Genomic DNA, 27,344 nt, shown 5'->3' with positions numbered 1-27,344 from the left:
TTGTCACTGTCAAACATAATTTTTAACTTTACATCATGGCTTCATAGGCAATGGTAAGTTTGTATACAGCCTCACTGATTGATTGTACACAGATAATAATTTTATTATAAAACATGAATATATTTTATATAAAATGAACTCAAATATGTATATGACAAAAATTATTTTTTTCCATAAGAATGAGAAACAGAAATGTAAATAATAATAAGATATTTGTCGCCTCCCTACGCACACATGCTGACTGACCGACCCTCCCGTCCCGCAAAATTTGTTTTCCTGATTTTAAATTATAAACAGACGTTCGAACTGGTGCGACCGGACCACCGTACTCGTGCGGTGCGATCGACTCGCCACACGACCGCACCGCACCAAGGGTTGCCAGTATTTGATTTAAGGGTTAACAGCATCAAAAATACGAGTTTTAGTTATTTTTTGGGAGATAATTAAAACAGCAATGTTAAATAGAGAAAATTTATTTTTGGCATTTATATTTGCTGTTGGAAGAAACAGCTTTTAATAGCTCTTCATTTTCTAAAGCGAATGTATAAAAATCTTTGCACGATAATTTAAAATTACAATTAATTTGCAGCTTCGCCTTTACAGTTTCAATATTCAATCGGTTTCGGCTATCCGTCCAGGCATTGCCGCACAAAGAAAATATTCTTTGTTTAAAAATTACGATTAAATTTACGATTTTTAAAAAAACATTTAAAATATTGGAATTTTCGCGGCCGACTGAGCTAAATAAATTCGTATAAAAAAATAGATATACACTAGCGGCTAGATAATTTATTACGTTGCTAATATATGAAGTGACTAAAGGCGCAAATTATCCCTTTTTGAAATTTTCGATATTGTCGATAGAGGCGAAAGTATTGTAATTTTTACTGATTTTCGTTTTTATTTTTTTATATTATATGCAGGCGTTAGTAGAAGCTCTGTTTAGTACCAAAAGAAACCTTGAACTGAGTTCTACATGTGACAAAAATACCACATTCTAGCCACGAAGTTATTACGAGATATAGATTTTCAAAGAATGTCAGGGTTGTCCCTAGTAAACAAAATTATATACATATATCATCTATCTATTACCAAGTTTTTGTTTATGTTTTAGTCGTTAGTTATAGTCGATATTTCAATATATTATTATAATATGTAGGTAAAAGGTTAATTTATTACAATCTTTATATGTAATAAATTAACTGAACAAAAAAAATATCTTAGTTTTATAAGACAATTCAATAATATCAAATTAATACAAATTATTAATCTCCTTTTTTTGTGAATATTTCGAGCATTGATCATAGTAATCTCATTAAAAGTCAAACCGAATTCTTTGAAAATCTATTTCTCGTAATAAATTCGTGGTTAGAATGTTGTATTTTTTTCACATGTAGACCTCAGTTTAAGGCTTCTTTTGGTACAAGTAGAAGTACAAGTTACAACCATTGAAAAGAAGAATACGAAGAGAAAAGAATGGGCAAAATTATATTTAAAAGACAGGGATTCATTCAGACATATGCAGTCATATCATAAATCTTTGTAGAGTTCTAAAATTTATATTATGTATTAATCTTTTTTCAGTATTAGCCACGTCATCCGACGCCATCGCCATTGATAACGATCGACCGACGTCCGTTTTGTTTGGCGGTAGAACTGTGACTAAAGCTGTAATAAGTATATAGTCTATGACTAATGCGCTGTCCGGTGCGATCGCCCGTCCACACGCGCGAATTTGGTACGGTCCGCACCAAGTTCGGATGAAAAAACCATCGAACCAACCGTACCGTCAATAATAATAATTATGTCCGGCGGACCACTGTACACATGATCGAATATGGTCCGGAGCGCACCAAGGTCACGGTGCGGTCCGTACCAAATTCGAACGTCTGTTTATAACTTAAGCAACGACAAGATTGGCAAATCTTTTATCTCTTTTTGTCACTTGTCATTTCCTATACCTATTGCTTTCTAATGACCTTTGAATATGCTGAATAATAATAGCGTGAAATCTTTGTTTACTTCTCGACTAGTCTAATCTCGTGCAAGTGTTTTTGTTATTGTAAAAATTTTATCAGGAAATATTTTGAACACTGTTTTAATATCAATTTGAGTGAATTCTGTGAGACTTGTTATTGAGTTGAAACGTTTTCAATCCTGTGTGTATTAACAATCTATATTGCTCTAAATAGCTACAATATCAAAAGTCATTGTGAATAATTAAGTGGATTTTATTTAGTGTTGTGTTTTCCATTATGTAATTGAAAGATGAAATTGACCCAGATAAATCATTTCATAACAGTGTGCAATGGTGACATATAATATATTTGTTATATACAATCAAAATAAATAAACATTGTAAACGACACGTGGGCCTCAGTGAATTAAAATCGATAAAGACGTAAGCGTGCGCCTGTGTATCAACGAGACGATTCGACGTCAAGGTCAACCTACATAAACACGTGCAATGTCGGATTCTATTTACACTCATGACTTTCTTTTAGAGTCCAGTTTTGATATAAAGCAGGAATCGCCCTTCGAATTGGGCACGATGTCCGCTTCTGTACCAATACCACAGAGGCGTACCGATTTTAGTGACTTGAACTCTGATTTTGACCTTTGTTTACCCGACACACAAGTAGGTTCCTTCCACAGTGTTCCCACTTACAACAAGTTGTCTTTCGATGCGGAGAATTCTAAAATTGAGCCGTTTAAAATGGAGGACGATGATATATTTCAAGTTGACAAAGCTGATTTAATATTGGGGCCGACACTGGCGGAGTTAAACGCAAACCCAGATACATCATTGGATGATTTGGACTTTGCCGATTTGTTGATGCCAGAAGAGAGTGAATATTGTATACAAATTGGTGGTGCGATGAGTGGTTCCAGGCGGGATGCAAATACTTTACAGACTGCTCCACTAGCTTCCGAGAGTCCCTGTAGTCCATACAGTCGAGCTCAGCTTGCATTCTCTCCGTCAAGTCAGCATAGCTCTGCTTCGTCCAGTTTCGCACAGCCAATGAACCAATTACCGGAGATGTTACTGCGAATGGATGGTTATAGTGGTGAAATAGCTTTAGGACAGTCAGTCCCTGCATCGTCAGTGCTACCACCCTTTCCAACTAGTGTAAAGACACAACAAGCACAATTGTCATCATCGGCTCCAACACATTTAACTATGGAACAGGTAAATATAATTAATTATAATGTATGTACTGTGTAAACAATATATTGTATACTTATATCAAATTACTGATGCAAGAAATAGAAGCTATTTCATAACTAGGAATAATATTACTTTTTTACCTTTTTTAAATACTGTAACTAATATATCTGAAGTATGTGGGATTATCTTTATTCAAGATATAATATAATAAAACTTTGCACTGAATTATATTAAAAGATAATAATAAAATATTCTAATAAAGTGAGTGTTTTTCACTTTGATTAAGGTTATTTTTTATATACCTAAAATTATGTGAATGTTCATATCATGTTACATGTGTACATTATAATCACATCATTATTAATGTTTCCTTCAAAAGCTATTAACTAGAATGCTACAAACTATTAAAAACTATTTCTAACAAATGACTAAAATCATAAAAATTTTACATTTTCCTTGTAAGAAAATCGTTGTAGGGGTTATTAGATATTAAATACATTTTAAATAATCATTTTCCCTATTGCATTTCACTCATTGCTTATATTTTGTTCAAAAAAATACATTTAAAAGGATTTTCCAATAAGGATGATCAAAACAAACTGTTTGTTATTCGACAAACAACTGTGTTTTTCCAATTTTACTCTGTTATTGATTATTTTCCATTATTGATGTATGGATTTCCAAGTTGAATATATTCATTCACTAAACAAACCTTGTTGTTGTTCAATAGAACATGGATAAATATACTTTACCTCTTCTCTATAATATGTATTTTATACATTTAAATGTTAAATGGTGTGGTACAATAATTATGTATAAATACTAGCTGTGCCACGCGGTTTCACCTGCGGACGAAGCCGCATGCAAAATCAAGTATTTCTATAGCTATTTTGATATATTGTTATTCTGAAACCTATATACCTATTAAGTTTTAATCTAAATCTGTCCTGTAGTTTTTATATGAAAGAATAACACATCCATACATCCATAAATTTTCTTGTTTATAATATTACTAGCTGTTCCCCGTGGTTTCACCCACGCTGCTACGCTCCTGTTGGTCTTAGCGTCATGATGTATAGCCTATAGCCTTCCATCTAACACCGAAAGAATTTTTCAAATCGGACCAGTAGTTCTTGAGATTAGGGCGTTCAACAAACAAAGAAACTCTTCAGCTTCATAATATCAGTATAGATTATGACAATAATATTAACTATGTATAATTAAATTTAAATAAATAAATAAATATAGTATAAAATGTTTGATAGATATGGCAGCGTCGCGAGCCTCGTAAGCACTTACTGTCCACGAGCTCGCTCGCTGAAGCAGGATCAGTTTCCTCGCTATCCGGAAGTCTGTTAAGCCCTGGAACGGGAGACTTTTCACAGGATGAGGATGACAGGGATATAGAATCGGACGAGGATAGCGACCGATACGAGGATCTGTCTTCTGATGGTATGTGTTTTATTTTAAAATCTGTTCTATTACTGTGATAACGTAAATTTTATTGGAAAATATCTGCATTTTCCTGCGGTTTTAAATGACTTTTAAATTTCACCTAAAATTGTTCATAATTAATTTACTGGATTACTGGAAAGGGAAAGTTCAAATTTACTGATAAAAGATTATTATTAATTTCGAACTTTCTCTCTATTAAATGCTATTTTCGTTCGTATCCTTATTAGGAACATATCAATGAAAAACTTCTCGTATAAATTCAGTGTAATAATGATCGCTTGATCATATAATTAATTGAAAAAAAAAATTGGTTGTCTGTAAAGTCGGTTTACTGACGATAGTTGAACGTGACAACGTCCGATTGTGCTTCTTTGTCGCTCGTTCCGCGCTCTCGCTTGCACTTCTCGCCTTACATGGAACGCCTCAGAGCGAGGTAACGCCGCATGAGTCATGTTTTTTCGTGCCTGCAGCCGGCTCTATCGAATTATAAGACGATGTCACGTCAAAAATAACATACCTAACTAAAATATTTTTTTTAGAATCAAATGACGAAAGTCCAGAGAAAAAAGAAGCGCGACACAACGCTAAAAAGGAGAGGTATTTCTGGCAGTACAATGTACAAGCCAAGGGGCCGAAAGGACAACGACTGGTATTGAAGAAGAAATCGGAAGACCCTCATGTTTTGAATTCTGTCACTGATCCAGTTTTCAGTCCAAACTGTAATGTTAAAGGCATAAAACACAGGTATGTTTGTAGACCAAGGTCATCTCTTATAAAAATAACTTTAGATTGGCTTAAGTTACATCATGCTACCTGCACAGCCCCAAAATCGCTTTAATGTATCTCTCTATGCAGTACAAAATAATATTATACTGGTTTTTCACTCTGACGACATTTGTTTTGATCAAAACATAGGAAGAGTATGAGTCACAGCTCTATGAAATGGATAATATGTAAAAAAACGCTCGGACGTCATAAAATGTTTATAAGTTAAGGCTTTGTCAGATAGGACGCGTATTTTAGCGCTGCGTAGTAGCGCTACAGCGTCCTATTTTAACGTCGCGCGAGGCTTCGTCAAACAGAACGCTTTAGCGCGCGTTAGGACACAGCAATTGATATCATTAAAGCTGCATGTTGTTTACATAATTATTACTTACGAACAAAACAAGGTACAGCGATATTAACTCCGGAGTCGGAAGAATTTTTTACTTACCAGTTTCATTAATTTCTTCTCCGATTTGTGCCCACAATTTTGCCTTCATTGATATATCTTTATAGTTTATATGAACTATCCTTCGTATTATATAAGCATGGATATTTTCTAACCAATTCTATCAAATTTTCGGTCATTATGCAGTATTTTATTATTATTTTACGCCTATTAACTCCGACGCTAAAATAAAATTTGTAAAAAAATACAACACCCGACGTTAAAGCGTCCTAACGCCGCGACAGAGCGTTGCGTACTGCTAGCGCCGGCGCTCTGTTTGACGGTATTCTACGATGGTAGTAGAACACATCTTAGCGTCATATCGCGGCGTCAACTTAACGCTCTGACGCGCGCTAAGTACGCGTCCTGTCTGACAAAGCCTTTACTAGCGAACTCGGCGAACTCCGTTTCGCCACCCTATGTTTAAATACCAAACGAAATGTTACATAAGGCGCTGTATGTGAAAAATGATTTTCCCGGTTTTTCCGCTTTTCTGTTGATATGTTTCCTGAATTTTCTTTGCTACAAACCTCACGGAGCCACTCCAGAGACCTTTCCAACGAATGCAAATCTGTGGAAATCGGTTCGTGCGTTCTGGAGTTATAGCGTCGAAGGAAAACGCGACTTATCTTTATACAGGGTGTCCCAAAAAGTAGTGATGAACGGAAGCTGGGAGGTAGAGGACCTAAAGGGCTATCCGAATCACCCCCATGTATGTTATGCGATTTTTCGTATTTTCGGAGTTATGACGTTTTTTTCAATTTTTCACCTATCGCCGAGTACGGTGATATTTTCACTCATGGTGACGTCAATTATTGCGGAAGGTGCTTGATTTTTTTTGTGTGCTAAGCTGAAAGATAGGCCAATTCAGTATGGTAACATTTACTATCGTTAGATCTTTGAATGGAATAAAAAAAAGAATTAAAATGCCAAGAAAGATAAAATTACCCAGTATGTTCTCCACTTCAAGGGCCCGTAAAAAAATAAAATCACATAAAAAAAGTTTTCCATTTGGCTTTTAAAAACTTGCTCTATCTATCAGGTAGCTACCCTGAAAATTTCATTTTATTATTCAGAAGGCTTCAATCGAAAAATTGAAATCTAAATGAGGTAAGTGCAAAAATTGAATTAACATGATGATTAATAAAAACAAATTAAAACCAATAACAAGGTGTTTAATTACAAGAAATTTTTAAAATGACCCCGCTATTGCTCAGTGCAAGTGCGACATCACCGTAAAAAGTTGTCTTTTAAATGTCTGAATGCCCTTTTATCATTTTTAATGGTTTCTTCTGCTACTATGAATTTCCAGGTTATTTCGTTCAAATTGTGGCAGTCTCTCGTCTTTGTAGTATCCCCACGGAAAAAAATCAATAGGGTTTATGTCCGGGGACCGTCGAGGCCAGGCTAAAGGGCAAAGATACCCTGAAAGATGGATTGGTCGTTGCAGCCTGCGCATGCGCTGGTGACGCCTGCCTTAAAGCCTGGCCTGCACGGTCCCTCGACCTAAACCCCATTGATTTGTTTCAATGGGGATACTAAAAAGACCTCGGCTACTTGAGAGAATGCTACAATTTGGACGAAATAACCCGGAAATTCATAGTAGCAGAAGAAACCATTAAAAATGATAAAAGGGCATTCAGACATTTAAAAGACAACTTTTTACGGTGATGTCGCACTTGCATTGAGCAACAGCGGGGTTATTTTAAAAATTTCTGGTAATTAAACACCTATTTATGGGTTTTAATTTGGTTTTAATGATCATCATGTTAATAAAATTTTTGCACTTACCACATTTAGATTTCAATTTTTCGATTGAAGCCTTCTGAATAATAAAATGAAATTTTTAGGGTAGCTACCTGATAGATAGAGCGAGTTTTTAAAAGCCAAATGGAAAACTTTTTTTTATGTGATTTTATTTTTTTATGGGCCCTTGAAGTTGTGAACATACTGGGTAATTTTATCTTTCTTGGCATTTAATTCTTTTTTTATTCCATTCGAAGATCTAACGATAGTAAATGTTACCATACTGAATTGGCCTATCTTTCAGCTTACCACACAAAAAAAAATCAAGCATCTAGCGCAATAAGTCACGTCACCATAAATAAAAATCTCATCGTACTCAGCGATAGATGAAAAATTGAAAAAAATGTCATAACTCCGAAAATACGAAAAATCGCATAACATACATGGGGGTGATTCGGATAGCTCTCTAGGTCCTCTACCTCCCAGCTTCCGTTCATCACTACTTTTTGGGACACCCTGTATAGTAGATATATATACTAGATAACCGCAAAACTCTGTTTATTTCTGCAGACTAGACTTAGGTTTATAAAAAAATTAGGTTATGGAAATACGTAATTAAGTATCATTTAACATTTAGAAATTTTAGAATAACGGATTATATACTTACGCGATTTTTTCATTTAGTTACGAAAGTATCGAACGTGAAACACTCTTACTGAAGTGTAGAAAGGTCTAGTTTAAAATTGGTTGTTTGTAAAGTAGGTTTACGATCGAGATGTTTACGTGATAACGTCTTATTGGTGGCAGCGCTCGAGATGAGACGGGAGATCGGTCCGTCTCTCTCTCGTTATACCTGCGATCGCGCTCGTGAGGTTTTGGTGTGACACAAGTTTCTGAACATGTCACCCGACTAAAACGATTTTAAAAACGTTATCATGTTAAAAACGCATTTTATTTAAAACGTCAAAGACTCAAACAACTTTTAAAAGTAACAATAATATCGTTTTTTTATTTTATTTCAGTGGAAAAGCAAGGAAAGGCGATGGCAACGATCTCACACCAAATCCAAGAAAGTTATATCTTATTGGTTTGGAATTAGACAATCTGGGTAAAGTCATAAACGATATGATACCTGTCAGTGAGTTACCGTTCAATGTACGACCAAAAACGAGAAAGGAGAAAAACAAACTAGCCTCCCGCGCTTGTCGGTTAAAGAAAAAGGCCCAGCATGAAGCCAATAAATTGAAACTGTATGGGTTACAGCAAGAGCACAGTGAGTATTTGTAAACACATAATTAATAATTCTCTTTTTATTGAGAGGTAATTCCGGTTTTCGAAGTGTGTGTGTATCAAAGTGAAGAAATATTCTAATAAGATTCTAATCAGAATGTAGAATGGATGTAGGGAAATATTTAAATTTGATTTTTATCTTTTCTGTTACATTGTCGACGTCCTAGGTCATATTTAAGTGAAAATGTATTCAAAATACATATTTGTCTGATTATATTTCAATACAAGATACGGTTCTCATGTACCATACTATATTTATTATAATAACTATGTATATAATTACATATTATAATTTAAGAGCAATTATTTATCCTCCGCCATTGTTTCAGAGCGTCTCATAAATGGTATACATCAAATGAAGCAAATAATAGGCAATCGAGTGACGAACCCTGACAACAATGTTGAATGGACGTCACATCTTAATAATATTGTTAGCACGGCTACAGGTAAATTATTCATTATATAATGTACAAATCTATTTAAACAGCATTGTTATGAATATCTATAATAAATAATTATTTGTGTAAAGGTAATGTCGTAAATGTGATCGTCTTATTTTAATGTAGTGCCACACCCCGGACACTCCATGCAAAATCATTGTTTTGACAGTCACACTGTAGAGCACAGACATGTATATTTAAGTAGACAACGCAAGTACCGCGATCTGTATGAAAACCAAGCGTGTCATATTTTTTGTACTGACCTTGACGCGTTATGACGTCACGAGCGCTTTTTAGTGATGTTAATTTCATTTTACGGCGATTTTTTTTGCGGCGATTCTAGTATCGTCCTATCCCATCGAAGTAAATCGAAAGAAATCAGATCAAACTAGATCTATGTCTAAGAGGTAGTCAAATAAATGAATCGTAATCGATTACTAAATCGATTCAAGACAGAAAAATGATAATTACCATAGACAGAGGGATGATAAAATAAAGTTATAAACCTTTTAATATTCTAACAAGTAAACTAATGTGTTTTAGCTTTTTCTTACATATGCCCATTGAGTTACCATGTACTACGTACTAGAGAGGCCATCGAAAGAAAGTAATGAAACTGTCAATCAATCAATCTTTATGTCCCGTTGCATCGATCCATTTTTCTTTTATGTTCGGGTTACTTGGAAAACTGAAAAAACAAACAAAGTCTAAGCAATAAGGAGTTTTCTTAAAAAACTCCCAAGATGACACTTTAACTAATGGCGTCCATGTCATAATATTTATTTTTAGTACCTTTGTATTAAAATACTTAAAAGTTCTAGGTCAAGTCCTATTAAATGACAAAAAAAATCTATGCCTTTTTTTCTGAAAAATTGCTACTTCAAATTATCATTTTTCTGTTCGATTATAAAATCGATTAGAATCGAGAACTGTTGCATCAAATGAACATCACTATCCACAAAATTGGACAGAAAAATGAGAACAGAAAAATGAGAAGACGCTATTCATTGCTTGTTATCATACGACGCGATCTTTACCGTGCCAAGTAAAAGCCGCAATGTATTCCGAATCATTTCGTATGAGTTGGTATCCGTGTTTGTCACGATCGTTTTCCACAGATATTCTTTATTTGATTTTAAAATAAATAGTGCATATTCTGATTAGAAAATTACTTACCGGTGGAAGGAAACATCTCTGCTAACTCGGCCACTCACAGTTGTGGAGTTTCTACAGTTTATAACGGCGCAATTCGGCATTTTACTTTATTCAGCTTCACGTCTTTCCTTGGCGAACTGCAAGCGCGGACTGAGTGTAGGCCAGCGTCAAGTAAGTTTCATAAACTTAGTTTGGACACGGGAAGTACATACACTCGCTTAGTCTATCTTGATACATGTCTGTGCTGTAGAGACTGCAAATGTGTGTGTTAACGCTTTATGGTTGGCACATTTTTGACTAGCGTAATCCGCAAACAGCACAATATCTAACCATTTTCTATGAAAAACGATAATCACAAATCCAAAATAATAAAATTACTTTAAGTCAATTTGATTAATGTTGTCAATCTTCGTTGCGTATCGTCCCTGTTGAAAAATATGGACCATTTTTACTGATCGTGCGGGGGAGGTAAGTGTTTAATTTTGGCGGGAGGCGGAGAGTGTCCGTTCTGTAGCGTTTAGCTACTATTATGTATTCTGTGGTAGTGCGTAAATGTGAAAGTTTCTAAATTCGAAATTTTTGACAATTATAAAAATTCGCAATCTGGCAGCACAAAGAAGTCTCGTGCTTGCCAGAAAAAAAAATAGAAAATACTCATTATATAGCTATTTATTCACTTTTACTTTTTCTCTTATGAATACAAATAAAACTTTTGTTTCGATAAATCTTTTTCTTCCTAAACTTTTAAAATTTAACTTTTTGTTATTTACAGAAGTGAAAATAGCCGGCACAACATCGGAGTTCGTCAACAAAATATTGGAAAACGTAAAATCCGGACAGAATAATGGCGGGCTGAACGAAATATAACTCGCAAACATTGTACAAGATTGCAAAACGAAAGGCTGTTTTATGTACCTCCAAAGTTATTTAGAAGAAAATTATGTCATATGAAAGCTTAATTGTCCAAGACAATGTTTATTTTTGTATGAACGAATTCAATGTTTTAGTCATTAGAGCTTCGAAAGGCAACTAAGGTAATGGTAACTCATCATTTTTATCTTTTGCCATATATTAGGTATTTATAAGAACATAAGTAGAAAGTATTGATCGTTACAAACCAAATAGTGGTTTTAAGTAATCGTTAGTTAGTTTTGGTTATGGTTTTATAGTTCTATTTAACTTATGGTTTTAATGTTACATACCAATGGGTAGACAATCTAACAATCTGCTTTTGAATCTTAATGAAGTGGTACAAAGTTTGAGATACAATCACTAAATACTCGACTACACTTAACTTTTAAGTAATCGGATAGTGTGACATTTTGTCATATTAATTACATACGAAAATTAAGTAGAATTTGAAACCTATTTAAAATAGTTTTATAACTTATATCTCTCTTCTATCTAAATCTCCAATATATTTTGATGGCAGACATGATTTTATGTTTATAATTGTTTATTGTTAAATATATACTATTGGCTTCAAAAGTGAGAAAGGTGTTCTAATTAACTCATGTGTACTAATGGCAATTGTGTAGATATATGGTAATTATAATAATGTGACAAAATTACATTAATTTTATTATATTGGTAACTTGCTAGTCTTCTTTTTATAAAAAATTCAAAATTTAACAGCTGTTATTACTATTCAAAAAGAAGATAATTCAAACAAACCAAAAACAATAATCAGCCAATGCAGCCAATCTAAAGTCATAAATGGTGTAGCTTTCTTTTATTTATATACTAGCGGTCCGCCCCGGCTTCGCCCGTGGTACATATGAAAAATAGATGTTGGCCGATTCTCAGACTTACCCGATATGCACAGAAAATTTCATGAGAATCGGTCCACCCGTTTCGGAGGAGTATGCAGACTAACATTGTGACACGAGAATTTTATATTTATAAGATATTTAGAATGCTATATGTTATTTTAAAATGAACATAATAATATGTGGGTAACACTGAATATCATGCACAATAGCCTAACGGTAATGTAATTGAGAAATACTACATTATATACCACATTGTAATAGATATTGTTATTTTTTATTTTAAACACAAGTAAAAATTTTATTTCAGAATTTACAAGATAATCGTATCTTCAATTAAACACCCTGGCATGATTTTCAGTGTGACCCATGTTTATTTTTAATGTGGTGCCAAATAACAACCTGACATCTTGATCTAAATGATCATACATGTATCTGAAAATATTATAAACACATATACATATTATTATCTTTAAAACACACTTAACAATATAAAGAAATATTATAATATTATATTTTCATATAACTTATTGAACCTGTATGACAGGGTCATTTTATATCAAACAGTACAAACATACTACATACATATTATATACATAATAATATGTTAAAGCGATGAATATAAGTTATACATTTTATTATTTCATACTCTTATTTACATTTTTACAACACATAAAAAAAGTTATTTAAAATTGTCACTTTTATGGGCAAAATTAACCACAAATAAAAATTACCACATATGTTTAAAAAATATATTGAAAGATAAAGTTTGACTAGACATTATTGTAGGTATTAACTGTGATCAAATTAATGTATGATTTATTAATTATTATATAACTTGCCATTATAGCCATTATTATGTAACTTATTTGATAAACGAGTTCTCAAAAATTAATATATGACCAATGAATAAGTATAAAACATAATATAGATGTTATCTAATAATTAATAATAATGTCTCTTTTCTTCTTGTTAAAATACTAGCTTTTTGGAATAATTATAGCCCATTTCAATGATTAGTAAAAGCTATTTTTTATATTATGCATTTGTAATTTGATCGCTTCATTTCAAAAAAAAAAAATTATGCATATCTTCAGTAGGTACTTAGAGTCCAAAAAGATGTTTATCTTATGCATAGATTCGGCACATTAAATATTTTATGGTAAAAATTATTCATCTACATTAGTTTTATATTGATGATGCGTCTGAGAGTATGTGTTTTTATAATATAAAGTAACGGAGAGTAAATTCTAAATATATTTTGTCATATATAAAGATAGATTTTAAAATTATATTTCATTATTTGTAAGATAGAATTTACTATTATTAAACATATTAAATTTAATAAATTTAAATATAAAACCTGCAATATACATGAAGTGCAAATTTTATGTAGTTACATTAATTGACTTCTATTTTTATCTAGTTAGTTATAAGATTATAGATGTATCAATAAGTTTATAAACCCTGTTACAAGTTATAGGAAAATGGCGGTAATTTTGATTAAGTCAGTTGATTAGTATTGCCAAAATCATTTCCATTATATTTTTTTTTCTTATTTTGAGATTGCAAGGGAAACCTGTGACCTAGTGATGCATTAAGAAAATAAATGTACGTAATACGTATAGTATGCGTATAGTGTCGGTTTTATTCTTTTGGCTATTGTAAGTATAAAAAATCAATACTTGTTGCAAGTTTGAAAATACCTATTTCCCGTTCGACATACATGTACATAGGAATGTTAACTGCATTTATGCAAAACATATTCATATTTTATGACTAAATTATACATATTTATACAATTAATATGTCTTGAACGGAAAAAATTACCACTATCATTTTATAGCTTTAGAACGGGTTATAAGTAAATTGAATAAAAAAAAAGAATTTGAAAATAATATATTTAAGTTTATTTAAGTTAACAAGTAGTCATATTAATCTTAAAGATTTGTGTGTGATACTATAAGTGTTATGATATTTTACAATGTAAATTATAATTATATAATTTGTAATGTTTTAAACGTTGTTTTTAGTTTTACTCAATTAACTCAAATAAGTTATTTCACTAATGATACATTTTTTTTTACTCTAATTGATTTTGTGATAAGTTTAAATACGATGGTTATATGTTGTATTGAATATTGTTGGCTGTACCATAAAGCAAAGGAATATTTAAGGCTAACTATTAATACGATTCGACTGCATTTCGCCATGTATAAAAAATACATCCGAGATAAAAAATCTGTCTGTTTAAATTTCCCAAAAAGCAAAGCATATGTCGATACCATAAAACAATTATAATGCTATAGAAATTGATACACTGAATCAAGTGCAGAAATCTCAAAACGATTAGCACAATTTTTTTCAAAGGCAAGAAAAAACATCCAAAGTTGTGTCTCAATGACGCACATAGTAGCTTTAATCAATACAGCAATTCTAAATAATGAATAATTTGTTGTAAACAACAAGAAAACAACTTGTTTGTAATTCATTTGTGAAGTTTATGTTATTAAATTTTTATATATATTGTTGTTACATAATGAATTCACCACATTTTATTTTGCTTTATATATTTTTTGTTTCTTCATAAGGCACACTATTTTAGGAAAGATTCTTGGTTGGGTAATGAAAGTTTTTCCATTTTAAATTTATTTTTAGCCCTTTATGGACGATAATCTGTTGCTAATTTTAGAAATATTAGAATTTGATTAATATCTATTGGTTTTAAATATTTTTAACTATTGATATTACAAAAAAGGACAGTAGAATCTTTCTTTTTTAGTGCAACTTATTCGATTACCAAACTGAACTGGTCTGCGATTCAATAGGCTGTGCTTATTTGTATAATTTCTATTAAGTTTCTGGTATTGTTCTTTCTAATGGATTTATATCATTGTAATTTTATTTTAACTTAAGAATAAATAAAAATAAAACAAAATATTGACGTGTATTATTAATTATTATAAGAGCATTAACATTAATAACAGTACATTAAATGTATAAATTAGAATTGATTAAGTTACTTGGCATTGCGTGCATGTCATAATAGACATTTATTTTTTGTAAGAAGTGGAATAATCCTGCCATCTGATAATTTTCTGAACACGCAACGTAATAAATCACCGCTTTTGCTGGTAAATCAAGGTGCTCTCTTAGGGTTACAACTGAAAAAAAAGATGGACATTAAAAACATTCTGTTCATTAAAGAATTCATTTTTTTGCATCAAAGAAATTTATTACAAGTCAAAGTAGTAAAATGAACCTAATAAATAGAAGAGTAATGAAAAGAGATTTTATAAAATGCACATCTGAAATTTGTATTTACTGGTTCTCATGAATAATCATAAAAAACAATCACAATGCGCATACCTCCAGCTGCCACACCAGATATAATATTAGGTTGTTCCAATTTTGGGAAATTTAGTTCAAGATCAATTTCTGGGGTTATTGTAGTACATAATGTTCTTACAATGCATGAGTGGCACAAGTTTGTATTGCTGTAATAATCTGATATTGGTCTATTCACTAATACCAAAACCTCTTCACTCTTTTCTAAAAAGACTCTCAATAGCTCCACAATGTCTGTAGTGAGAAGAAAATTGTAGTCTTTAAGAAGACATATGAACGCTTTCTGGCGCCTTAATTTATATAACTCGAGACCAATATCTTTTACAGTTGCTACTAGTTGTAAGGAGTGCTGTGGACGTATCTGTACGGCCTCTGTTATGCGCTTGCCATCGAAAATTATGAAAAGATCTATTTCGTCAGGTATGTTGAGGTTATTTGGCCATTTGAGTCTGAAAATTGAATAAAATCAGGATTAGTAGAGAAGTATCTCAAAGAAATCATAATGCAGTGACTATATGAAAAACCAAGGAGTAGGTACTACTATAAAAGTAAAAAAAAATTAAACAACAAAGTAGATGATTTTATCTGAATCACTAAATAAGAGTATATATTTTACGGAAACATGAAGGACAACAGATATCAAGACGGAATTATAACTATTAAAGTGCAATTTTGGTTTCCAATAATAAGTCAGGAGCGTTATAATTATATTATTATGATAGAAATAAATATGTACTCCGGTGTATTATTTTCCATCGATGGATCATCCCAATCTTCCCACGAAGTTCTTGAGCCAGGTTCAACTATTTCTCCGAATAAACTCATGATTGATTGATTTTAAATTATATTTATTCACGCACTGATATGTAATTAATAGGCAATTTAATAAAATACTTGAAAAAACTTTATCAAATATCAACAGGCAATTTTTTAAAATCCACTGATCATTGTTATTGATTAAATGTCACTGTCACAGAGTAAGTTATATAGGGTGTCTTCCGATATGCACTGCATCCACTGCACAGTGCTATCACTGTAGAAAAATTCGTTCCGTTATGGACTGCCAGTATACTGCCGCAGTACCCTAGGGAAATTTATAACGTCATTAATCGCCGCCATATTCTACAGTCTACTGTGAGCACTGGCGTTTTCGAGGTAAGGTACTCGCAGTACTTTGATCACGTGATCAGTCCACAGAGCAAGTAATATGATCAGTCAAAACCACTCGAGTGCCTAACGTCTTATAAACAAAGCTACAGTATAATCAGAAAATTTTAAAGTTCTGTAATTAGTTTGGATTAATAAATAAAACAATGGAAAAATTGCAAAAATTAACTTTATTAGACTGTGTTGAAAATGTTCAATACGAGCTGAAAGTTCTTTTTTATTCTTTTTTATGAAAAAGTACTTACTTTTATTATCTTATATATAAAAATGAATCGCAAAATGTGTTGGTAAGCGCATAACTCGAGAACGGCTGAACCGATTTCGATAATTCTTTTTTTATTATATTCCTTGAAGTACGAGGATGGTTCTTATGTAGAGAAAACGTAAACATGTACCACGGGCGAAGCCGGGGCGGACCGCTAGTTATATTATAAATTCAATTTACAATTAATATTAATTAAAATATGTTTAATTGGACAGTACTCCAAAACAGTTTATTTTTATGTTCTAGAAAACTTTAATACACTCATTTGAATGCTGCGTCAAAAAATGCGGCTGACAGTATACTGGATTGCGTTCCGTTTTAAATCGTAACCAGTATAACTGGCTATAAAGGAACGGCTTCACAGTATACTGAATTGACGTCACACCTTACAGTGGTCGCAGTGCATAACGGAAGACACCCACTCATCACTGTCAAGTTTTTAGATAAAAGTTGCAATTTGCTTACATGACTGATGATAAAATAAAATTTATATATAAAGTTATCACTTTCTTATGTATGTGGCACGATGGGGTCAGTTCTATTATTTTTAAATCACATTTTTAATACTGGAATGGAATTTTTCTACGAATAAGATGAACGTGGTTCAAGTTCATTTTAATATTTTTATTAGACACTAGCGTTCCGCGCCGGCTTCACCCGTGGTACATATTTACGTTTTCTTTACATAAGAACCATCCTCGTACTTCAAGGAATACAATAAAAAAGAATTATCGAAATCGGTCCACCCGTTCGTTCACGCGCGCGTGATGTCGTGACAACGCGAAACGGGTTTCATTTTTATATTTATAAGATACATAATATATTTCACTATTTATACGATAAGATACTTTAAAGATACTATGATGACTTATTTATTTTCATATTCAGAGTTCAAACAAAAAATATTAGTATAACGAAAAGCGCGATCTAATCTTGCTGATGACCTTGGTAGCTTTCCAAGCACTAGAGCGCATTATGCGGCATAATGCTTAACGTTGAATGTTTCAACGAGAGCAACGCTTCGCACAATCGAGCACTCTTAAAAGTAATGCGCGTGATGCGTGCAATCGATGCCAACTCAGTGACAGAATTTTAATTTTTCCCCTTTAAATTCGGCATTGTGCGCCACTGAGTCGCATTATGCTCTATTATGCTCTGTAATTGGAAAACACGGCTTTTTACCTGTGGTTATACCGTTATCTGTATCCCTTCATTTTTTTCCTGTGGTAGAAAATGACATTATTAATTATTTTCTCTGTGGTTGACATTAGTGAAACTTGTAGAGAGGAGAACGAAACGGTCAAACGTGAAACGATTTTTAGTCTTATTTGTTTAGTAAAATATCAATTATTTAACAAATAAAGAAAGGCAAAGACGCTGTATATATAAATAGTCAGATTATGATAAGAGAACTTGGCACAACGAGGGGCATAATTTGTATTAATTAAACATGTTAAAGGTACTTTCACGGTGAATTAATTTATTTTTAGAAAATGTACTTGTGTAAACTTCACCTTCCTTTTTACAGGATAAGGGACAGGTCACGTTTGAAGACAAATGGCCTTCTATGCGCCCTATAGTGTTGAAGCTATTAAAGCAGGAAGCGGTAACACAAATCGAATGGCAGGATTTGTTTGGGGCGGTACATTCCGTATGTTTATGGGACGAGAGAGGCCCATACAAGTTAAAAGAAGCATTGCAACAGGACATCATGATGTACATAAAACAGGCGCAAGCTCGCGTGCTCGCCCAACGCGAGGACCAAGCGTTACTCAAAGCTTATATAGCTGAATGGGGAAAATTTTTTACGCAATGCAATTATCTGCCTACTCCTTTCCGCCAGTTAGAAAATTCAATAAATAACATAAGTAAGGTAGCGAGTTCAAATTCTTCAAATTCTCAAAAGAAGAATAATAATAACAACATTGAAGACAGTTTGGTCAGAAAGTTAATGCTGGATTCATGGAACCAGAGTATATTTATGGATATTAAGCAGAGATTGCAGGACTCTGCCATGAAACTGGTTCAGGCTGAGCGTAATGGAGAGTCATTTGATTCACAGTTGGTTATTGGAGTCAGGGAATCTTATGGTGAGTGCACTCCATCAACAATCATTTGTTTGCAAATTAATAGATACATTGAAATACATTACATTGCTTCATATTTATTGCATTTCATAAAAATAACTATAGCTTTTATTTGAAGAATCTTTCAATGGGACTGTTTTAATATCAAAATTACATGTCAGAAAAGAATAAAGTTTTTGAATGATAATATCTGAGGTTGTTGACCTTTGACATGGAATAGGTATTTTGTTACTTTAGTATCATATAAATAGATTTTAATGCGAGCTTAAATGTTCCATGTAGTGTTTAGAATTTGAATTTCAATATTAATTTGTTAAGTATGATTAACATTCTGATTTGAAAGTGCCTTTAAAGCTATTCTTTGAATCAATATGTGATCACAAACCAAATATTCTATGTTTATGTGTATGGACATATAATTTAAAGAAAATATATAGAATACAAGATGTATTTTGTTTCTAATCAAACAAAATACTGCATCGGCAGTTGGGTTAAAGGTTATTGATTAGAAACTGTACACAGATGAACAAGTTGTAAATGAATAACATTTACCTAAATAGTTTTCTACTATATAAAAATAAGTCAGGTTTACCTTCTTGAAGCTATAACTCCAGAATGCACGAACCGATTTCCATGGTTTTGCATTCGTTGGAAAGGTCTCGGGATCCGTGAGGTTTATACAGCAAAGAAAAGATGTCTCTGCTGGCCAAACGGAGTTCGCCCGGTTTGCTAGTTGTTTATAACTTTATAAGTATGCATTTTTTTGAGTAAAAATTTTAACATCAATAGCATTTCAAGCTGCTTATCATTATCATAAACATTATTGATTTATGGTAACTTACATTTTTATAGTTCCTTTATCTATAATCCATATTCTATATAATATTTTCTTTAGGATAAGAAAGAGTATACAAAAGATAAGCGATTTAATTTTTTGGCTATTTATTTGTCTGAATTTAGTTATCTAAAAATATATTTAAAAAAACCATTTGAGAATAGTTCTATATAGTTGTAACAAAGTAGGGATAGGCTAATTAATGCCTAATAATGCACACATAATATGTTTATGTTATTGATCTTTAACAATCAGGCCTTAACATTTGGCCAGACTAATGGCCGGTGTCTTAATTGAGAATTGATTTAATTAAGGAATAAAAAAGCTTATGTCACAAACAAGAAAATGTGTAAGCATCATTTAAATATGGTTTTAGAATTTCACATTTTCAAAAACTCAATTCAGAAACCTGTCATAAGTCTTCTTTATTATGGTTATATCAGTATGATACCAACATTATGTGTATACTAGTTGACTGGGCAAATACATATTCCCCAATACACCCATCTCAGTCTCAACAAATAAGCATAATCAATTTATTAAAAATTCTCGATCTCCTGTTCTCTTGTGGATGTAAATTAATTCAGCTTTTATTTATTTCAGTTAATCTATGTTCGAATTCTACCGATAAGCTGCAAATATACAGGGAGAACTTTGAAGCTGCCTACATGCAGGCAACTGAAGAGTTTTATAAATTAAAAGCTAATGAGCACTTGCTAACGAACGGCGTGCAGTCGTACATGAAATACGCGGATTTACGTTTGAAAGAGGAAGAAGCTAGAGCTCATAGATATTTAGAACCGGGAAGTGGGAGTGTCGCGGCGTTGACGCAATGCTGTGAACGGGTGCTAATTGGTGAACATCTGCCCACTCTACTAGCGGAAAGTGCTCCATTGATAAAGGCCGGAGAAACCGAAAAGCTACAGTTAATGTTCCGCTTGCTCGACAGAATCCCCGATGGCGTTACACCGATTTTAAGAGATTTGGAAGCACACATAGTGTCAGCTGGATTGGCTGATATGGTCGCATCTGCGGACATTATAACAACCGATTCCGAGAAATATGTCGAACGGTTATTAGATCTTTTCAAAAGATTCAGTACACTTGTAAAAGATGCATTCTTAGATGACCCTAGGTTCCTAACAGCTAGGGATAAGGCATACAAATGTGTTGTGAATGATACTACCGTTTTTAAATTGGAGCTGCCTTCCTCAGCTCTTCTCCGTGGCAGTAAAGGGACCGCTCCAGAGAGTAAATGCCCTGAACTGCTTGCAAATTACTGTGATATGTTGTTAAGAAAAACTCCTCTAAGTAAACGGTTAACTAGTGAACAAATCGAGTCTAGATTGCGAGATGTCCTCCTAGTACTGAAGTATATTGAAAACAAAGACGTATTTATGAGGTATCACAAGGCGCATCTGACTCGACGGTTAATTTTAGACTCGAGTGCAGATTCAGAGAAAGAGGAAGATATGGTTGAATGGTTGAGAGAAGTGGGAATGCCTGCTGATTATGTAAATAAATTAGCTCGTATGTTTCAAGATATTAAAGTCAGTGAAGATCTCAATACTCAATTTCGCGGTGAAACTACGCGCCATGACGCCATTAATATTAAAATACTTAATGCGGGCGCTTGGGCGAGAGGCTCAGAGCGAGTCACGGTCAGTCTGCCGCTCGAATTGGAAGATTATATTCCTGAAGTTGAAGAATTTTACAAGAAGAAGCATTCTGGTAGAAAACTGCAATGGTACCACCATATGAGCAACGGGACTATTACATTTGCGAATTCTGTTGGTAGATTCGACTTGGACGTGACCACTTTCCAGATGGCCGTCTTATTTGCGTGGAATCAAAGGCCGATGGAGAAAGTGACGTACGAAAATCTGAGATTGGCCACAGAATTACCTGATCCCGAATTACGTAGAACGCTATGGTCCCTTGTCGCATTTCCGAAGTTAAAGCGGCAGTTGTTGTGTTACGATCCTCCTGTACAGAATCCGAAAGATTTTTCCGAAAATACTACTTTCTGGGTGAATCAAGAGTTTGCGTTGGTAAAGAATGCAAAGCCTCAGAGAAGAGGTAAAATTAATTTGATAGGTCGCCTTCAGTTGAGTACAGAGCGATCACAGATCGAAGATAACCATTCCATTGTTCAATTGAGAATATTGAGGACTCAAGAAGCCATTATAAAGATATTGAAAATGCGGAAGCGTATCACGAATACAGCATTGCAGGTAATGTAGAGAACATAAGCTTAATTTTTGTTTTTTTCGTTAATTTTTAAATCGTTGAATATTTTTAATGTAGATTTCGGTACTCAAGGTCATGATTTTTTTGCACCAGTATTAACTTTTTATTTGTTTATGTGAATAATATTAACAATCTTATCTTATTTTTTATTCACCTGAATTTGTAGATCCATCGCAAAGAAAACTTTAATAGTTACAGATATAAAAAAAAAATGTTTAAAGATATATTATGATCAACGCCGCGCCCGCGCCGTACCTATTAAATATCACCCATATCAATTTCAATAATTACCTATTTATACATAATATTTCCTTTTCAGAGTGAATTGGTGGAGATTTTAAAGAACATGTTTTTACCTTCCAAGAAAATGATAAAAGAGCAACTGGAATGGCTCATAGAGCACAAGTACATGCGACGGGACGACGAAGATATCAACACTTTTATATATATGGCCTAGAACCATCTCGAATGTACATGAACAAAATCAAATAAATTATTAATCTTGATGTTTGTCTTATTTTACCCTCTTCCTTTTGTAGTTTTGACCTCTATTTCATTCCACACCAAAATTTCTGGATATATTTTCTTTATAAACTACTAGACCAACAATCACACTTAAAAATCTTCTGATGCGAAACTCTGCCTACGCGTATAGTAGGTAGAGTTTTCCAATGACCAGACAATAGGCTGATCATGACTACCACGGAATAAGGTTTTAATTTGTATGAATGTGTTATACAATGCCTCTCGAACATTTTATCAATTTTATGACAACCTAATAATAGGCAATTTTGTGTCTAGTTTACTATTCTATCCAAGATTCTATCATACGGCCAAAAAATTTCCGTATCCGTATTATTGTACAGGTAAATTAGCTTGGAGAAATTTTTGCGTTTGTAGTAGTGTATGGTCAGCAAATAAAATAAAACAACATTTTATTTTTAGTTTTTATTTTATACAGGGTTACTTGTAAAACACCAGCAACCTCGCAGGACAAGATAGCTAACATCATAAGTAACAACATTTGTTCTACGACTTTTGGCATAACGCAATAAATTATTTTTAAATGATTTTTTAAACTTTTATTGTACTCTCCTTACATTTGTAAGTCTATGTTCTATTAATTATCGGATGGACGACGCGACGCCCCCTTCCCCCTCTCGTTCGCTTTTTGTTTACGTAATTTTTGGGAGGCGTAGAGTTTATAATATTCAGACGGAAAATTAAATGAATATTTATTTTTGTATGAAAATAAAATCTAACAAATTATCAAAAGTCGTAGAACAAATGTTGTTACTTATGATGTTAGCTATCTTGTCCTGCGAGGTTGCCGGTGTTTTACAAGTAACCCTGTATATATAAGGGATTTTAAATTAAACTATATGTGTTTCTCCTCTGAAAAAGAGGAGACTTTATTTTAATATTTGCACATTTAACATACATATAACTTTTACATTAACAATGTTACTAAAATGAAAAATTTACTAACCTGAAAAAGAAACGACATTTAAAGTTTAATTCTTTAGTTTGAGAAGTCAAAGGCTTGCCTCGACCATGTTTTAACACTGGAGCCATATTGAATTAACAATATAAAGTTACAACACTTACACACAAATTAAACACTAGTTATGGCCCTGCCTTCATACAAAACTGCTGAATACGCCGTTCGCACGGGAATAGAATGTGGATGCGATTTCCCTTAGTTAGCATCCAAGCTTACGTCTTTATAATTATTAAACTGTATAAATTCATTCTTTAACTCCGGTCTGCATCGTGCAGACATGGGTGTAAAAGTCTCATTTTAGCTATTAAATGTAGTTTTTAAGTACATCTGAGTTTTCATTTGGGGCCTCCGGCTGCGGGACATGTAATTCACTTCAACAAATATTATAACAATAATAACAAATAATAACAACAATCAACAAATACAAAATTTATCAATTAAACTACGTACATAATAATTATAATTTTTGAATGAAATGTGCTTTATGTTCTAACGGTACCAAACGACTGCACGTGGCACCTGCGGACAGCGTAAACTGGTTTATTCTGGTTTTGTGCGTGTTTCCACTTTCCACTATCAAGTGACGATTTATTTATTTGTTTTGTTTCGTAATTATTATGGTCAAATATTAATTATGAAACAAATTATTATGGACACGATATTTTATTGTTTCACGGTAGTCGCCTTGTCGTTTGCTCAAGGACGTAAAATTGAATGATATATTTTTTAAAAAAGTCAAAACCATTTTCTTTCAAATAAAAACTTGTTTTTATTGAAAACAAAAGTGTTGCTAGGAATAAGTATAAAATTAAATAGTAATGTTAGGATATCGAAACATTTTTGTATAGGCCAGAACGATATAGTGGAAACGCGCTCTAAGATCTGAGTAATATACACACCACTACATATGCAAAAATTTCTCCAAGCTAATTTACCTGTAGTTGATTATACTATGTCAACGCTTTAAATATCTATGTAAATAATAAAATGAAGAGAAACCTAGTTAGGTACTACCAAGGTACTACACATAGAAAAAGTACAAAATCGACAAGCGATTCTTGCTTCTAAGTGCCATATCACACTAGCGGATTGCGAGCGGTTTCAAAGCGGAGCGGGTGCGCAACGAATACGTTGCGGGCGCGCAACGAACACGCCGCGGTTGCGCAGCGAATTCGTTGCGGACGCGTCATTTTGTATACTCTCGCACAAAAGCCAGCCCTTCCGCCTTGCCTAACTTCCATTCAATATTTCCATCGTTTCTGTAGCACTCAATTTTTTAACCGTACTGTGGAAATGCACTTACTTAACAGTTAACTAAAGATGTAATAACAACTGGAGTTGTTAAAAAAAGGTGCTATAAAATTGAATTACTAGGACTTTTAGAATGTACCATACATTCCAAAAGTATGTAACGACTGACCAGTATAATCTCTCCCATAGCAACGTATGTTATAAAGAGATTTTGTGAACCTAATTATGAGCAAAGTGATAGTGAGTTGCTGGTTGCTTGATAAAATTTTCTATTCACTGCTATTTATCTAATAATAAGATAGCCCTGTTTTAGTTAAGGAGCTTTAACATTTATTTCACTAATGAACTTTCTTAATGAGCAATTAAGTTATCTGATTGCATTTCGACCAAGATTTAATAGATAAAACAATACCCTAAACATTAACATGTTATGAAACTCGTAAAAAATAATGATCTCATAATTATTATACTATCACAAGTTATAAGTAACAACCAGCACGGATTCCATTTTGTTAATGAGTGTACATGACTGCGACGTAAACGTTGCGCATCTGCCACGCGTCCGCAACGAATTCGCTGCGCAACCGCAACGTATTCGTTGCGCACCCGCTCCGCTTTGAAACCGCTCGCAATCCGCTAGTGTGATATGTCACTAAGCGAGAAAGTGCAATTTAGCTCGCATAAGCGCTCAGTGTGTAAATTGTAAAATCTAGCATCAATATGTTTGTGACTATCGCATTAAGCGCTAGTGAGATACTAGACACCTTTGATTATTATTTACTCTACAGATACCGCCACATACCACGTCACGTAATGATCAATTAGGAAAAACGTCAATTTCGAGTAGCGACGAATTCGCCCTTTCTGGACAAGCACTTTACACATGTGACATGACGAGCGGCAAGACGACATGACGTTCGTCCCCACAAAGTTTCTACGTACTTAATCTTACGTAACGGTACATTTACATCAAACGAAAATAGAGCAAGAGCATTCTGTAGGGCTCTTTCAATTTATGCGTTTCGTATCGGACCGCTGCCGCACGTTTTCCGTGCCGCTAGTTATAACCCGCTGCCGTGCCGTTGCAGTACGGTAGCAGTCCGTTACCAAACGCTTAAATTGAAAGCGTATCTGACTGCCGTGCGTTTGTATGCTAGTGCTGTTTTAAATTTATAGTTTGGTTTTTAAGTTGGCAACTCTGTTAGTCAATTTCAATTTCAACTGCCCGTCCGTATAATTACCACGACTGAAACATTATAACCTCAAAACGCGCGTATTTCTATACTTGAGTACCCGTAGAAATGTAAGATGATTGAATTAGATTAGACCAAAAAATTAATTTTTAGAGCACGAATATTCTCTGTCAAATGACAAATCATACCGATATATCGATATTTTGTAATAAAAATATCAATAGCGATATTGATATATTTTCAAAAAACATCGATACGATATATATCGATACTTTATTGCATTTCCGACATCCCTATGGGACTTGCGACGTTGCCGTCCTGCTGTCGAGCGTTCGCGGTACGGACGCCGCACTGTTGCCGCACCGTGCATTTTGTATGAAAACAAACGACCGGCCGTGCGCCGTACGACAAACGCACCGCTTCGGCACTGTAGCGGTCCGATACGAAACGCATAAATTGAAAGAGCCCTTATTCTTCAGCTATATATTCAGTGTTAGAACATTGCATATAATGATTTCGAACGCAAAAAAACAACGAAAGAATGCTCTACTCTTAGATTATGGATTGGTCTCCGCGCGCGCGCTACGACTAGATACCGCCGGCGTACTTGAAAAATGCGGCAACTAATAGTACGCCGAATTCGGCGTACCCGAGCCAGTCGTGTCACAAGCATTGTGTGGAGAGGGCGAACCGATAATTTATAAAGATTTTGAACAAAATCTGAAGTAAAATGTCTATTTGTGACATAAAACTATTTAAAAATAATACAACAAAAAATAAGAAAGACACTGGGATCACGTACCATCACTAAGTATCGTATTATTCGAAATTTCTCCTTTACTTCGAAAATTTTTTCTACGAAAATACGACGCCATTCAGTGTTGCCGTACTGCATATCCAAAAAAATACACGTGGTTGAGGAAATCTTTTAGCAATAATTTGAATTTTTTTTTCAATACTAACTATTACTAACACATGTATAAAAAAGTATAATAACAATAATTTATTTCTGTTTAACCATGTTTAACTGACTCATATAATATGTTTTTTTTTTTATTTCCGCTTTTTTACTTTTAAACAACCTTTTTGACTATAGTATAGTAGCGTCGCAAGTGGATTTGAGTCGCATGTTCATGGATTCGATTCCCGGCCAGGTCAGGATGAAAAAAAAAATTTTTCAAACTTCTTTCCCAGATGCCACATTTCCCAT

The 27,344-nt window shown here is 33.5% G+C and overlaps 3 protein-coding genes across 3 annotated transcripts; 2 read left to right on the top strand and 1 right to left on the bottom strand.

Annotated features, from left to right (window-relative positions):
- The first annotated feature begins 1,953 nt into the window (after positions 1-1,953).
- REPTOR (repressed by TOR) lies at positions 1,954-12,202 on the top strand. The gene is made up of 6 exons (XM_089703173.1): positions 1,954-3,190; positions 4,435-4,621; positions 5,164-5,368; positions 8,603-8,853; positions 9,200-9,316; positions 11,238-12,202. The coding sequence occupies exons 1-6, from the start codon at positions 2,468-2,470 to the stop codon at positions 11,330-11,332; spliced, it is 1,578 nt and encodes a 525-aa protein (XP_089559299.1). The 5' UTR covers positions 1,954-2,467; the 3' UTR covers positions 11,333-12,202.
- A 2,980-nt stretch (positions 12,203-15,182) lies between these two features.
- On the bottom strand, positions 15,183-16,523 carry PSMG1 (Proteasome assembly chaperone 1). Its single transcript, XM_089703209.1, has 3 exons — positions 16,319-16,523; positions 15,604-16,031; positions 15,183-15,398 (listed from the first exon to the last, which is right to left on the bottom strand). The coding sequence occupies exons 1-3, from the start codon at positions 16,405-16,407 to the stop codon at positions 15,226-15,228; spliced, it is 690 nt and encodes a 229-aa protein (XP_089559335.1). The 5' UTR covers positions 16,408-16,523; the 3' UTR covers positions 15,183-15,225.
- A 1,753-nt stretch (positions 16,524-18,276) lies between these two features.
- Cul5 (cullin 5) lies at positions 18,277-22,692 on the top strand. Its single transcript, XM_089703124.1, has 4 exons — positions 18,277-18,473; positions 18,543-19,104; positions 20,540-22,170; positions 22,506-22,692. The coding sequence occupies exons 1-4, from the start codon at positions 18,465-18,467 to the stop codon at positions 22,641-22,643; spliced, it is 2,340 nt and encodes a 779-aa protein (XP_089559250.1). The 5' UTR covers positions 18,277-18,464; the 3' UTR covers positions 22,644-22,692.
- Positions 22,693-27,344: the final 4,652 nt, after the last annotated feature.

This window comes from Colias philodice, chromosome 14 (assembly GCF_061535455.1).
Source record: "Colias philodice isolate Cphi_HAF_F1 chromosome 14, ilColPhil1 Martin Lab GWU primary, whole genome shotgun sequence".
Lineage (NCBI taxonomy): Eukaryota > Metazoa > Arthropoda > Insecta > Lepidoptera > Pieridae > Colias > Colias philodice.
The sequence above is the reverse complement of the archived record's forward strand: the minus strand, read 5'-3'. Positions and strand labels throughout refer to the sequence as shown.